The sequence below is a fragment of the Rhinolophus sinicus genome, chromosome 13 (genome assembly GCF_057876585.1).
Source record: "Rhinolophus sinicus isolate RSI-liver-muscle chromosome 13, RSI-T2T, whole genome shotgun sequence".
In the NCBI taxonomy this organism is placed as follows: Eukaryota; Metazoa; Chordata; class Mammalia; order Chiroptera; family Rhinolophidae; genus Rhinolophus; species Rhinolophus sinicus.
Window position 1 is genome coordinate 8,231,746 of NC_142513.1, and position 14,463 is coordinate 8,246,208.

The window sequence follows — 14,463 nt, forward strand, 5'->3', positions numbered from 1 at the left end:
ACTGGCGTCTGCTAAGTACACTTTGTACACCATCTGTCATGGGAAGCGGGCAGTGGTGCAGAGAGTGGGTGTTCCTCTTGGTTATTCATGCCTCCGGCCTCCCTTTCTAGGATGAATCAACTGGGGAAATTACATTCTACATGAAGGGAGCAGACGTCGTCATGGCTGGCATCGTACAGTACAATGACTGGCTGGAGGAAGAGGTAAGTGTGACGTGGGGAGGGAAAACTGGGCCTTGGTAGCACGTTCTGGAGGCCGTCCCTTCCATGGTGTAGGGAGGTGGGTCGCTGTATTTGTTATCCATCACATAATACATCACCCCAAAACATTGTGGCTTAGCATAGCACACGTTTACTTCTCAGTTAGTGTGGGCCAGAAATCTGGGCACCGCTTGCTTACATCCTCTACTCAGGGTCTCTCACAGGCTGTGGTCAAGGGGTTGACTGGGGCTGCAGTCTCATGTGAAGACTCAGCTGGGGCAGGACCCACGTCCAAGTTCACTCAGTGGTGGTTGTGGGTAGGATTGAGCTCCTTGGCTGGAGGCCATCATTTCCTTGCCATGTGGGCCTCTCCATAGGGCAGCTTACAGTGTGACAGCTGGCTTTGTCAGAGTGAGCAAGTGAGGGAGCAGGAAAGGGTGAACAGACGGAAGTCACCTATTCTCGAAAGTGACCTCCCCTCACTTGCACCACATTCTGTTTGTTGGGAAAAAGTCACTACGTCCGGCGCATACTCAAAGGAGGTGATTATACAAAGGTGTGAGTACTAGGAGGTGGAGATTATTTGGGGCCACGTCACAGGTTGCTTGTCACAGGGGTGACAAGACCACTCAGGTTTATCAGACCGTCTGTATTTTGTCCCTCAGCTCCAAGGGGGGGGGAATTCACATATTGCACTCATTAATATTATATTTTCAGTTAGTGAGTTGTAAACCCAAATGCTGACCGGGGCCAGGCAGGTAACTCACATGAATGAAACTGGCCGGGAGATGTTTTTTCTGAGAGGGTCGCAGCTTGTGTGTTAAACAGGTTGGCATATTGTCTCCTTGACAACTATGTTTTCTGGCATGGAAGTGGCATTTCAGCTGTTGTTGATCATAGTTATTTGGGAAAGCACCCTCTGGTTTGTCAGAGGTTCAGTTTCCCAACAAGCCAGAAAGCCAGATTTGTCTGTGAAATCTTAAAACATTGACTAAAATTTCGAAACGTGTACTATGCCAGTTACAGGGAACTATGTGCAGGCCGTGCTTGGCCCACAGCGGCCACGATGCACCCTCCGCTTAAGAGGGGCTACTTGGAGTAGATTGCTTTAGGGGAAAGCAGTGTTCTGATTTGCCATTTCACTATCCCCTGGGGTGCGGCCTGTCCACTTCAGTGTCCAGCCCCGCTCAGTGAGAGTCAGGGACTAGTGTGGCTCTCCACTGACCACCATCTACTTTTCAGTGTGGAAACATGGCCCGGGAGGGGCTGCGTGTGCTCGTCGTGGCGAAGAAATCTCTAGCAGAGGAGCAGTATCAAGACTTTGAAGTAAGCGGTCCTGTGACCTTTCCATTATTTTTTCAGCTCCGCCCACCTCTCCAGTCATATCTCCTCCCATCTCCCCCTCGCTCATTCTGCTCCAGCCATGCTGACTTCATTTCTGAGCACTTCAGGTTCACGTCTGTCCCGGGGCCTTCGTACTTGCTCTTTTCTCTGCCTGGAACTCTGTCTTTCTTCCCAGAGCTCCATGGCCCACCCCCTCGCTTCCTTTGGCTCTCAGCTCAGATGCCACCTCCTCTGAGAAGTCTTCCTGGACTCCCCATCTAAGGCAATCTCACCTCATCACTTCCTCCCATCACCCTGTTTAACTTTCTTCATTGCACTTACCAATATCTATAATGACCTTGTGTATATGTACACACACACACACACACACACACACACACACACACACACACACGGTGAGTTTGGGGGACAGGCTCCGGAGCCCTTGTCCAGCTCCACCCAGAGAAACTGCTTGGGTCTATGTCTTTTATGTGTTTGAGTTCTTTGTAAAGTTTTATTTAAAAGGAGTTCTAGTCCTGATCAGTTCCACCTCCCTTTCTGTTTTAAAGGCATAAGTTTTGAGTCAGTCCATTAGAGGGTTTTGATTTTCATCTTTGCCTATACTATAAAGAGGGGATAAATAGAAGTGTTGGGTCAATGATCTTAGGAAATGGGACTTCGTCTTTAGAAAACCCGGTCAAGGGTTTTTGATTACTAAGTTGTAAGTTTTGTATGGGAGAACCTACTGTTTTTTGAGATCTTGAGTTGGGCCAATCCTTACAACAACCCCACGGGGTAAGGGCTGTGATTGCTGTTTCATGGGTGGGAACAGTGGAGGCTCAAGAGAAGTTCAGCGACTTTATGTGGAGGTTGCACAACAGGTGGGTGTAGAGCTCAGGGTGGAGCGCGGGTCGGTCCAACTGCAGTGTGTGGGCTGATGAACGTGGAAGGAGGCCGGAAGCCTCCGTGTCATCCCTTCGAGGACCACCCCACATGTCAGTCTGCCTCGCACCTCCCCAACCCTAAGCTGTGACTGTGTCCCCTGGTGTGTCCCAGGCCCGCTATGTCCAGGCCAAGCTGAGTGTGCACGACCGCTCTCTCAAAGTGGCCACTGTGATCGAGAGCCTGGAGATGGAGATGGAGCTGCTGTGCCTGACCGGAGTGGAGGACCAGCTGCAAGCGGACGTGCGGCCCACCCTGGAGACGCTGAGGAATGCCGGCATCAAGGTAGGGGGCGCCTGCTGGCTGCTGAAACAACCCGCCGTGCGGAAACGAATCCCAGAATCATACCAGGTAGCCCTTCAGCAGAGTATAAACATGACAGAAGGGAGAGACCCAGAAGTTGTAATAGAATGCAGGGCCCGTGACCTATAGCCCTGTCTCAGATGGGCCAGTGTGGTCACTTCCCACCCTGAGAGCCCTGGTTTTGGAAGACATGTGTTCACTTTTACTGGCTGTCCCCTCTCACCAGGCCGGGCTCCATGAAGGCAGGCCCACGTGCATCTCCTTACCACTAAGCACCAAGTCACGTCCAGCACGCTTGGGGTATTCATTATATTCTTGTTGAGTGACTGACCAGCCAGCCAGTCGTCTTTCTTTTGATCTGGGTGAATGACTGACCACCTAGTGGAGTGACTGCCTGCCCCAACTGACTGCCAAATTTACAGTCTGTACTCTGCTGTATGGGGCCAAAATATATCTCTAGTTTAATCAGGAGAGGCCAGTAGAGGGCGTCTGAGGAGCAGACTACAACTAATGGATCCAAGCAAAGGGACCAGCAAACTCAGTGGCTTGAAGCTCCTGAGAACATGTGTGTGTGTCACCTGCCTCCGCCCGGAAGCAGCTCTCGGCTGCGTCCTCAGGCCTGCATTTGGCAAAAACGCGTGTGAACGGGGCTCTGTGGGTATGTGGATTAGGCCTATAGTAATAAAGGAACTCCAGGCAGGGTCAAGTCTGTGGGGTCTCACACGCGTGTGGGCGTGGACTTTTGTAAACCAAATTCTGTCACGTGCCTTTGGCTCACAGGAAGTTACCAACAAGATCCCCTTTTTGGAGAAATAGTCTGATATCAGAAGGGCCAGTTGCTGCTGCATTGTGGTCTTTAAAATTTGTCGCTGCCCATTTCTCAGACCTCTCCTCTCAGAGTTTTGGAGATTCCAGTTTTCTTTTTCTGGCTTGGTCCTGAGGTTTTTCTTCTTTCAACACCGTTCTTTCCAAAAGGCGCCATGTTTTGTATGCCATGGTTTGGACTGGGCTTCTCCTTCCTGTTTCCCTTGTTAAATGGGAGGGAAGAAGAGTATTGGTGATGGGTCAGGGTAGTTTATAATTAGGGTCTAAGGTATGATACCTCACAGGCCAGAAAAGGGTTAAAACTTGGAAACTTTGCATTTCAGCCCATTTCCCTGATGCAGCGACTGAGGCCAAGCGAGGTGGCTTCAGGTTCTTACACTGGGAAGTGTGGAGCTGGGACTGGGCATTTACCTGCAGTGCCCTTCCTATTGTCCCCACGTGGGACATTTGCTGTGTGGTGTACTGATGACTTTCCATGGTTTTCTAGAACTTGAGCCTTCAGTTTCTTTCCCATTGTTTGCCCTCTTAGAGCAAACCCTGAAAACTAGTACCCAACTGGGATCACTTAAAACAATATTGTTTTTAAGGCCAGATGGGACATTGAGGGAAAAGGCTGGCACACCCCAGGGTCAAAGCCAGAGGCAAGGCCCCCAGGAAGGGCCTGGTGCCTTCATCCTCGCCACCGTACTGTCTAGGTTCCAGTCCTACCTCTCCATTGATAACCTCTGTGGCCCTTGGCCAGTGGTTTGACTTCTCAGTGCTTCCGTTTCTTGCCTCAGAGTTCCCACAAAGGTAAAATACATCAAACATGGGCGGCACTTGATGGGTGCCTGGCATGGTGAATACTCGGGAAACCTGCCTTGTTATTTTCTTCCTATACTTCCCTCACCGCCCAAATTTCCTTTGTCTGATGACTCTAAGGCCCCTCCCTTCCGGGAGCCAGGAGAACGAAGGGTTAATGGGTGAACCCAGCAGAGCACAAAGCACATTCCATTTGGACTTGGAAGACCTGGATTCTGGTCGGGACAGCTGCTAGCTGTGTGGCTTCAGGGGCAAGTCACCTACCCTCTCTGAGCCCACAGCAGTGACACGCAGAGTGATCTGTTGCAAGGTGTGGAAGAACCTGGCACGTTTATCACCAGCGTTTTATCATTCGGCTTAACGCCCATGAGATTCCTCACAGACCTCCAACCAGCTAGCGAGACCATATGTAACGAGACAAATCAGTGTTGCGTGTGGCACATGGAAGTGACCCCTCATCCACACAGCTTCCCCTTCCTTGAGATTATTTATTGCTTGAAGAAAAACTCCCAGAAGGAGGGTTATAAGGTCAGAAGCCGAGCTTCACGATGTCTGCCTAAGCGTGCAGCCAAACGGTTTTCTGACAGTGTCGCACTAGCGTTTGCTGACCCCCAGCAGTGGTCACTCAGTGTCCTGAAGCCCGTGAACTAGGTGTTTCCTGTGTTGTGTGGGGGACACTGGGCCTTGAGGAGGTAAATGGGGCATATCAAGTTCAGCCGACGCAGGTGACACACGCTGGCCTCAAACACTAACAAAGAGGGCCTCTCTCATGCTGTAATTTCAGGTTTGGATGCTGACGGGGGACAAGCTGGAGACAGCTACATGCACAGCGAAGAATGCACATCTGGTGACCAGAAACCAAGACATCCACGTTTTTCGGCTGGTAAAGTGTTCTCTGCGTTGGGGCCTCATGGGGTGATGCTGCAGTTTGCCCTGTAACCTCATAACCTCGAGTGGGCCCCTAAAGGGGAGAGGGAAGCTTGTTAACCACCTAGGGTCAGGGCTCACGTCAGTTTGGGTGGAATTACTGGATGACCCAGGTGAGGCTAAAGGGTTCCTTCCGGTGGTGATTCCGGAGAACCTCGTTACAGCCCTGTGTTACCACCATGTCCTTCACCTGGTGGGAGTCATGGTCCCTTTGAGAAGCTGAGGAAAGTTAGGCACCATCAGCGTGAAGGGTGCAGATAAGCTCATGCACATGAAATTGTATGTATCAGTCCAGGGTTTCCCTGAACCCTTGCAGGCCAAGTCTTTGGATAAGAAACAAATTCCAGATCACAGATACTGGCCTGTCTGCCTCCTGAAGGAACACCTTTGTGAGCCTTTAGAAGGTGTTTTGGGTGGGCACAGGAGAAATTTCCTGCGCTTGGGCTGGCACTTGGTCCACACAGCGCAGGAGGCATTAGGTGCTACGCCAGGGCTGGGAGTCAAGGGCTGTGATTGGCCTTGTTGAGTTGGGGGGTGAGGAGCACTGTGTCCCCCCGGGGCAGGATGTGATTGTCCCACTTACCTGAAATCTGAGCCCCCATGCCTGACAAGTGCCCAGGCTCTAGATGTTATGGGACCTGCCGTCATCCCTGCCTTTGGTCCGTGGCACACAGAAGCTTCAAGAAATCCAGCAGTTTGGGGAATAACACACACAGCATTATGTAGAGGCAGATAGAGTCAATCCTCATTATTCATGGATTCTACATTTGCAAATTTACCTACTCACTACAATTTATTTGTACCCTGAAAATTGATGCTCAAGGTGCTTTCAGAGTCCTTTATGGACACGTGCAGAACGGTGAAAAATCTTAGTTGCCTGACGTGCACGTTCCCAGCTGAGGTCAAACAAGGTGACACCCTGCCGTGTTGTCTCAGCTCTCATGCTGTAAGCAAGAGTCCTTTTCACGGTCTATTTAGTGCCACCTTTTCTGGCATTTTTGTGCTTTCTGTTAGCGATTTCATAGTTTAAAATGACCCCCAGCACAGGGCCGAAGTGCTGGCTAGTGTTCCTAAGTGCAGGAGGGAGGTGATGCCTCAGAGAAAACACGAGATAAGCTTCCTTCAGGCATGAGTTGTATTGCAGGCACCTACCCCTTTTTCCGCTATGAGCAAAGGTTTGGTGTTTGCTAATTCTGTGCTCACAGCGACTTTGTAGAACATAACTACCGTGTTTCCCCCCAAATAAGACCAGGTCTTATATTACGTTGTGCTCCAAAAGACACATTAGGGCGATGTCATCCTGAAAAATCATGCTAGGGCTTATTTTCTGGTTAGGTCTTATTTTCGGGGGGAAACGGTATTGCAGATAATGAGCATTGACTGTATGTTCTAAAATTTAGTGGCTGCAAACTATGGCCCGTGTGCTGGTCACCTGTTTTTGTAAATAAAGTTTTGTTGAAATGCACATACACCCACTGTTTACGTACTGTCTGAGGCTGCTTAGGTGGAATGGACTGTGAGGTCCGCAAAGCCTCCAGTGGTTAATTAACATCTGGCCCTTTATAGAAAAGCCGGCCACCCCTGCCATATGCCTGGCTTCTCTGAGGCCTGCTCCACGGCGTCCTAGCTGTGTTAGGCAGGCTAACAAGTCTCGCCCTACTTTAGTTTCCGTACGTGTAAAGTAGAGCTGTTATTACACACCTCGTAGAGTCCTTGTGAGAAATAAATGGGGAAAATCTGTGAAGAGTGCTGAGCACAGGGCCTGGCACAGAATGAAAGTGCAGTCATTTTCAGCTCTTATTTTATTATGTGGGTCATGGCCGTCTTGGGGGAAATGCAAGGTGATGGTTGGTATATAGGCTCTCCCAATTCCCACAGAATCATAACAAACAGGATTTAATTTGGCTGTCGGTCTGGTGGCAGGGAAGGCGTAGGGGTCCTTGGCTGGGATGGCCATTGTCTTCACGCCAGTTCCAGGAAGCCACTGTTTGTTGTTCTACCATCTCTGGAGAGCAAAGCCTCCTCACCTCTCTCTTCCTTTCCAGGTGACCAACCGTGGCGAGGCCCACCTTGAGCTGAACGCCTTCCGCAGGAAGCACGACTGCGCCCTGGTCATCTCTGGAGACTCGCTGGAGGTGGGCACAGGGACTCCGCCAGGCGGGTCCTCCTAGGAGCACAGGCTCCTTCCTGCTGCCCTGGGGGAAATGACCTTGGCTAACCCATCCCCCTTCCTCCCTCAAAAGGTTTGCCTCAAGTACTACGAGTACGAATTCATGGAGCTGGCCTGCCAGTGCCCGGCGGTTGTCTGCTGCCGCTGTGCCCCCACCCAGAAGGCCCAGATCGTGCGCCTGCTCCAGGAACGCACCGGAAAGCTCACCTGTGCAGTAGGTAGGTGGCGCTGGCTCGGCCTGTTCCGCTGGCGTGCTGGATCCGTTTTCTGGAAGGATAACTAGATTCTGCTGCTGTGCTCCTCAGATTCCCCAGGCCACTTTACTCAGGTCAGGTTTTTCCTCCACAGACTTGGCTCTGTTTTTGTTACAATTATTATTTTTACTCTTTCGCTTTGAGAAAGAGGAGAGAAGTGTGCCCGAGGGCTTTTCTCCTCAGCTTGCACTTCCTTTCCCAGTGACACAGGACGCAGCATGACAGCGGTGAAGACCACACACGGAGCAGTTAGATCTGGGTCCCACTCTCTGCCGGTTTTTTCTGGCTGGGTGCCCAGTGGCTTCCCCCACCCGTCTGAGCCTCAGTCTGCTCATTGGTCGAATGGGATCATTCCAGGGGTTTCCTCCAGCCGTGCTTGGGAGGATTAAATGGGGTAGCATTTAAAAAGTGCTTGCCACAGTGCCCAGTAAATGTTCAAAAGTGCAGTGTGAGTCATCGCTGATAAATAATGACACAGCCCACCTCAGAGGCAAGGCTTGTGGCACTGGTGGGGCGTGGACACGGTCCCCCTGCCGCCGATCGATGGCTGGGACCCTCGGCCAGTCTCCTGGTCCCTCTGACTCTCTACTCCTCCGCCTGTAAAACAGGAACCTGATTACCTTAGGCTGTCGGTGTGGTAAGTGGAGGGAGCGGTGCAGAAAAAGCAGTTAGCAAGCATTCATTGCATGGAAAACATGCACGATTATTGAAAGTAAGAATGAAATGTGGGAGTCATGTTTCTTGCCTCTCCCCAATTTCCTGGCCTTTCTCTCTGGTCTGGGTGACCCACAGGTGATGGAGGCAACGATGTCAGTATGATCCAGGAATCTGACTGCGGCGTGGGCGTGGAGGGAAAGGTGAGTGGTGAGCGGAGGTGCCCGTGGCTGATAAAAGTGAACTGGCATCTTAGGATGCTTAACCATAGAGCTGGGAGGACCAAGGGTGGAGCTGGACCCCTTGTTAACTCTCTTGTCTTGACTTCCTGTTGAACTTTGTGGTAACTTTCTGGGGAGGGATGTGAATACAGGGGGAAGCCATGGTCTTGAGGCTTTTTTTCCACGTGGGCGGCTGGTTGGGACACTGGCTGGCCCGTATGCATATACACACTCCTTGGTGGCTTTGTTTCTTTTTTTCCCCCCAAATAAAACGTTCTTTTGGTGGATTTTCTGGAGAGTTTTTTGGTGTTTTTTTTTTGCCGGTCGACACAGCCCAGCGCTCCGTGTGAAAGTGTTGGGTGGTGTGTTGTTGGTCTGGGAGCTGCTCTGCTCCACCAGCTGGAGTTTCTTCTTCCCTCAAAGATACAGCTTTGATGCCTCTGGAAGTTCTAGATTAGAAGTACAAAGCCTAAGAAACCATGTAGCCTAATTACCTAGTTTGATTATCTGAAAGTCAGAATCCCTATCACTGTGTCTTATAGACACATGCTGATTTTTTTTTGCTTACGAAAACCTAAGTTACAAAAAAAAGTGTTTTGCTCTATTCTTAGGGTATGGTGAATGGACTTCAAATTTTTCCTTGGTGGTGGCATTGTCAGTAAAAACATTAGTTATCACAGTGTGTGTGTGTGTTGTTCTCTTGGGGATTATGGAAGAATGTAGCATGATTTGCCCCTTGCTGAAGGGTCTTGGCAGCTGGTATTATTTCAAGTGTGTTAGAACGTAGTTTTTTTGTTTCCTTCCTTGTCCACTGCTTGCCTCTGGTAGTTTACTCTGCTGCCTCTAAATGACTATCGGCAAGAATATCGGTCACCAACTTGGTTAGAACTTTGTGTAAAGTAAGAGTACAGAGGCCCTGAGTGAGGGCCAGAGATGTTCCCGTGTACATTTTGTTCCATATTGTCATGAGTTTGGCTAGTCTATAGGCCTTTTTTTCCTTTTCCACCCTTTCTGGTTTTGGGGTTCTCCTCCAAGGTGGCATTTATTTGAAGTGGCAGAGTGAAACGATCCTTGAATGAGATGTTACGTCTGAAATCTGTGTAGATTCCTTTAATGCAGGTTTTAAGAAACACACTGAGTTTAATAGATAGAATTCTTTACACGTTTCTATGTAGAACTAAAATATTTCCTCTTAAAATTATATTCTGATTCCTTTGATTTTGGAGTCTAAAAGGAGTAAGTGGTCACTTATAAGTGGTAAAGAATTAAAATAATTTAGAAATGGGTAAAGCATGTCCTTTCTTATAGATAGCTGCATCAAACCAGTGACATTGGTTACTCTTCCAGAATTTTTGTCTATATGTGTATTATTGGTTATGGGCATGTATATGCTGTATACACACACGTGTATATATATGTATGTGCACATATACCTGTATGCATACACACATACATATATGTATGCACATATCTTATATATGTTTTATTTTCATGTATAATTTAAATTAAAAACATTGTACAATGCATCTTGCTCAAATCTGTTACATCTTGGATTTCTTTCTACGTCAGAACATACAGAGCCATCATTTTTTTACCTTCCCTCAAACTTTTTATTTTGAAAAACATCACTCCTCCAGAAAAGTTGAAATAGAACAATGAAGACCAATCTACTCTTTGCTTCAATTTATCAGTTATTAACATATGTCACCTTCTCTGTCTCCTCCCCCCAGCCCTTGAATCAGTTGAAAGGCAGTTGCAGATACATTAACCCGAAATACCTTAGCATGGACCTCTTAAGGACGAGGACATTCGTCTATACAGAGAAAATAACATCATCTTCCCCCCACCCCCCACCAAATGTAATGTTGAGACCATAATATTACGTAATTTTCATAGTCCAATTTCCCCAGTTGTCCTTAAAAAGGTTTTTTTTTTTTTTTTTTTTTTTTTAATCTCCAGGAACCAATGAAGAATCACACATTACATTTGTTAGCATGTCTTCATGTCTCTTTAAATCTTCTTTAGTGTAGACGCGTTTTCGGGGGGCAGGGGAGAGGGCTGTTTTTGATGACGTTGATACTTTTGAAGCATTTGAGATGGTTGTAGAATGTCCCATGGTATCTGTGATTAGAGTGACTGGATTCAGGTGCTGTGTTTTTGGCGTGAGTAGCACCTACAGGGAATTTGCGTCTTCCTATCACATCATATCAGGGAACCCTGATATCCGTCAGTCCTGTGAGTGGCATCCATTGTGTACCTTTTACAATGATAAAATTCCATGATATGGTTGCACTATAAGTGACTTCCACTTTTATAAATGTGCAAAGCTGTATGTTCAGGAATATTCCGCTACTACTAGTATCGTTAGTAGCGTCTGATTGCCCACCCCCTCCCCGGGAACCAAGTGTTATAACACGCCTATCTTTGAATGATTCTTCACTTCTCAAACACATTTTGGGGTGGGCCTTCCCCTCAAGGCTTAATACTAGATCCACTTGACCTCCAAATTATAACTGTCTGTGATTAAAAATTTTTTTATTTAAGTCAATTCCTCTTTTAAAAATCAAATGTAGACTTGGACCACCAACTATGTATAGCTTGGAACCAAAGAATCTCTTTACTGAAGTTCTTCAAAGATCTTCTTCCAGTGTCTTGCTTTTCTAATTAAAAACAAAACCAAACTCTGCTTGCCTTGACCTCTTCTTGTGTTTCTGACGGTGCCCAATTTCCTCGGATTTTAGGAAGGAAAACAGGCGTCCTTGGCTGCAGACTTCTCCATCACTCAGTTCAAGCATCTCGGCCGGTTGCTCATGGTCCACGGCCGAAACAGCTACAAACGCTCAGCGGCCCTCAGCCAGTTCGTGATCCACAGGAGCCTTTGTATTAGCACCATGCAGGTGGGTGGGCAGCTGGCACCTCTGCACAAGTGCGCATGGCTAGCCTGGAAAAAGCCTGGGAGTGAGGCTACGCTTTGGAGCTATGACCCCCCAGCAGGCCACACTGCCACTGACAGACCTTGGGTTGTCCCACAGCCCCCGTGTTGGGTGCTGAAGCCGCTCCCGCAGTGGGTGTGAGTGGTAGCAGTGCTGCCTGTTCAGTACTGGGCATGAAGTGGGTGCCACGTAAAGGACTGGAGTCATGATAGTTGGGAGAGAGTTTGCCAGAGGGGAAAAAAGCAGAATAGAATGTCGAATGAGTACTAAGTTTTCCACATGCAGAAATAAGGGCCAACAGAGAAGAACGTCAAAAGAATAACTTGTTTTTGCGGCGTGCTTCCTGCATGCTGGGCGTCAGGCTAAGTGTTCACAATGCCGTGTCTTATGCGATCCGCACAGTAGCCTGTGGCCATTTTACAGATGGGGAGTCTGAGGCTCAGAGTGAGGGGTTTGTGCGGTGTCCCTCAGGGGTTTCGTCTACCCAGGCAGGGGGAGTCCAGGCCTGTGCTCTTTAATCGCGGTCTCCTCCTCCTCCATATAGAGGGGCCGTAGGAGTTAACTGCATACTAGGAAGAAGGCCAAAAGGAAGGAAAGAAAACTTTGTGGGTGTTGAAAAATTACTGACTGATTTTCCTCCATGGGCATTTAGGTGAAAATATCCCCAGTTAAGTGGTGAGAACACTGGGATGATGGGTCTTGGAACCCACGTCTCTTTCTGACGATGCCACCTAGTACAGCAGGTCCCTGAATAACGTCAATTTGTTCAACATCGTTTCATTTTAGCATTGATATGATGCCGTGGGAACTTGGTGTGGTGCTGTGCGAACTTATTTTTAAATCAACTAGCCTATGGGAAAAATAGATTTCGTTGCAATAATGTCGATTTTTTCAGTATCGTTTTATAACGTTGATGAGATGCTGTGGGAACGCAGCTTTTTTTTAAAATCAGCTAGCCTCTGGTAAAAATTAGTTAGGTTATTCATCTTTTCACTCAAAGTCGCAGAACCTATCGACAGCATTAAGTGAGGGCTTACGATATTTGTGAGACCTTGAGCAAGCCACTTGACCACTCTAGGCCTCAGTTTTTCCGCCTGTAAAATGGGGATGATATGACCTGCCTTGCCTCTTGGACAGGGCTGCTTTGAAAAACAGAGTTTTCTAAGGGATCAAGTGCTGAAGGTACCCTTACCATTATTAATAAAAACAAAACAGGGTAATGTATCAAATCAGGTGACATTTTCATTGGTGGGAAAGGTGTTGAATCACACAGGAAGGGCATACCATCCTGCCTTTCAGAGTGAGTCCGGTGGTGCTGCTCTATGTTCATGAGAATTCACCCTCCACTGGCCTCATCCATGCCCTTTGGGGGGGACTGTATGTTTTTAATATCGACTGCATTTAGGAGTGTAGGGGCCTTCAAGTGATTTTCATCAAACCCAGTGATCTAAACCCAAACAGCTGGTATGGTTCATCAGACCACATCTGTACTTGTAATTTACGTTAGCTCATCAATTGAACTGGATAGTACTGTGGTTTCAATCACTGGGAGATTAATCAGCTTGTCCCTGGGCAGACACACAAAAGCTGGCTTGGGTGAGCTGACTTCTGTAATGCCTGTGCGTTACCATAAATCTCGATTCAGAAAAAAAATTCCTCGATGAGAAATCGTCCTTTGTGCGGTAGAAACATGCCCTTAACCTCTGTCCACTGTGCTGAAAGTGGCTGGCGGAGAGCAGGTCCCCGTTAGAATTGCCTCGTGGCATGGGTCTCTTTGATAGATAAGGACATAGCATTTTTATTTTCCCCAAAGTGTTCTTTCTTTCCAAGATGAAGGCTTTGTGGCCAGCTCTGCCCTGGCAAAGAAAGAGGCTCTCGATGTTGATTTACAAAACCAAGTACTAGGATTTTGACATTTTATAATCATCCCAGCCTGGGTGAGAAGTCATTTGAAAAATGGCTTTCACCTTTCAATTCTGAAATCATGATCAGGGTGCAACCAGGGCTGCCCCTGACCATGGCCCCAGGAGGCATCTGAGCTCATGCGTTCAGAGCTCTGTGCCAAGTGAACACCCATAGCAGGTGATAAGGGGGAGATGTCTCTGGTTAGACTGTCTTTCTAATCACTAGGCTGGCTGGCTCAGCCTTTCTCTTGTGTTGTTTTTATAAAGCCTCAAGGCACAGTTGTCCCCGGCCTCCTTTTGGTTTCATACTAGTAGGAATGAGCTTTGAGACCACTTTCCGTCTGTTAACCTGTAGATGTCCAGAGAAGGAAGTGCCACAGCATCAAGCCTGATTTGATCAGCCTATTTTCCAGTGTCAGTAGCTAATAATTTCCCAGTTAGGTAGCAGACGTTTCAGTAAGGGTTTGTAAATGTCTTCATTGCTTTTGTCTAATCGCAATTTGTAAAAATTTCAAGATACTAAAACATATAGTATAAGAGGTAAAGCCTTCGTTGCAACCCCGCCCTCCAGGAAGACTGGTGTATGTCGTCATGGTGCAGAATATTTTTCCATGTCAGTCACCATACTTATGCCAACTTATATATCGGTTGCACACCCAGAAAGGCAGGAATTCTGAGCTGTGAGGAGCATGGGCTCTGGAGACAGGTGGGCTAGAGTCCCAAAGTGCCATTTACCTGCTCCATTTCCCCTTCTGTGAAATGCAGGTGACAGTAGGACTCAATCTCATGGTGGTGCTGGAGATTTCACTGAGCTCATATATAAAGCGTTCTGGGTCCAGCTCATGGAACTTAATTAAATATTCACAAAGGGGCTGAGCGTGGACTCTGGAGCTAAACTCCCTGGGTAGGACTCCTGGCTCTGTCAGGTATGAGCTGGGTGATCTTGGGCAACTCACTTAAGCTCTGTGCTTTATGTTTCTCAGCTGTAAAATGGGGGTAACAGTAT

At 48.0% G+C, this 14,463-nt stretch overlaps 1 protein-coding gene across 2 annotated transcripts in view; it reads left to right on the forward strand.

The window, feature by feature from the left end:
* The window catches only part of ATP9A (ATPase phospholipid transporting 9A), a 115,618-nt gene that overhangs the window by 90,738 nt on the left and 10,417 nt on the right, over positions 1-14,463 (forward strand). For both annotated transcript variants that reach the window (XM_074318096.2, XM_019726076.3), the window contains exons 16-23: positions 111-203; positions 1,443-1,526; positions 2,580-2,750; positions 5,179-5,277; positions 7,367-7,456; positions 7,565-7,709; positions 8,538-8,602; positions 11,362-11,517. In XM_074318096.2, the coding sequence (XP_074174197.2) occupies positions 111-203; positions 1,443-1,526; positions 2,580-2,750; positions 5,179-5,277; positions 7,367-7,456; positions 7,565-7,709; positions 8,538-8,602; positions 11,362-11,517 (903 nt within the window). The remainder of the gene's footprint in view (positions 1-110; positions 204-1,442; positions 1,527-2,579; positions 2,751-5,178; positions 5,278-7,366; positions 7,457-7,564; positions 7,710-8,537; positions 8,603-11,361; positions 11,518-14,463) is intronic.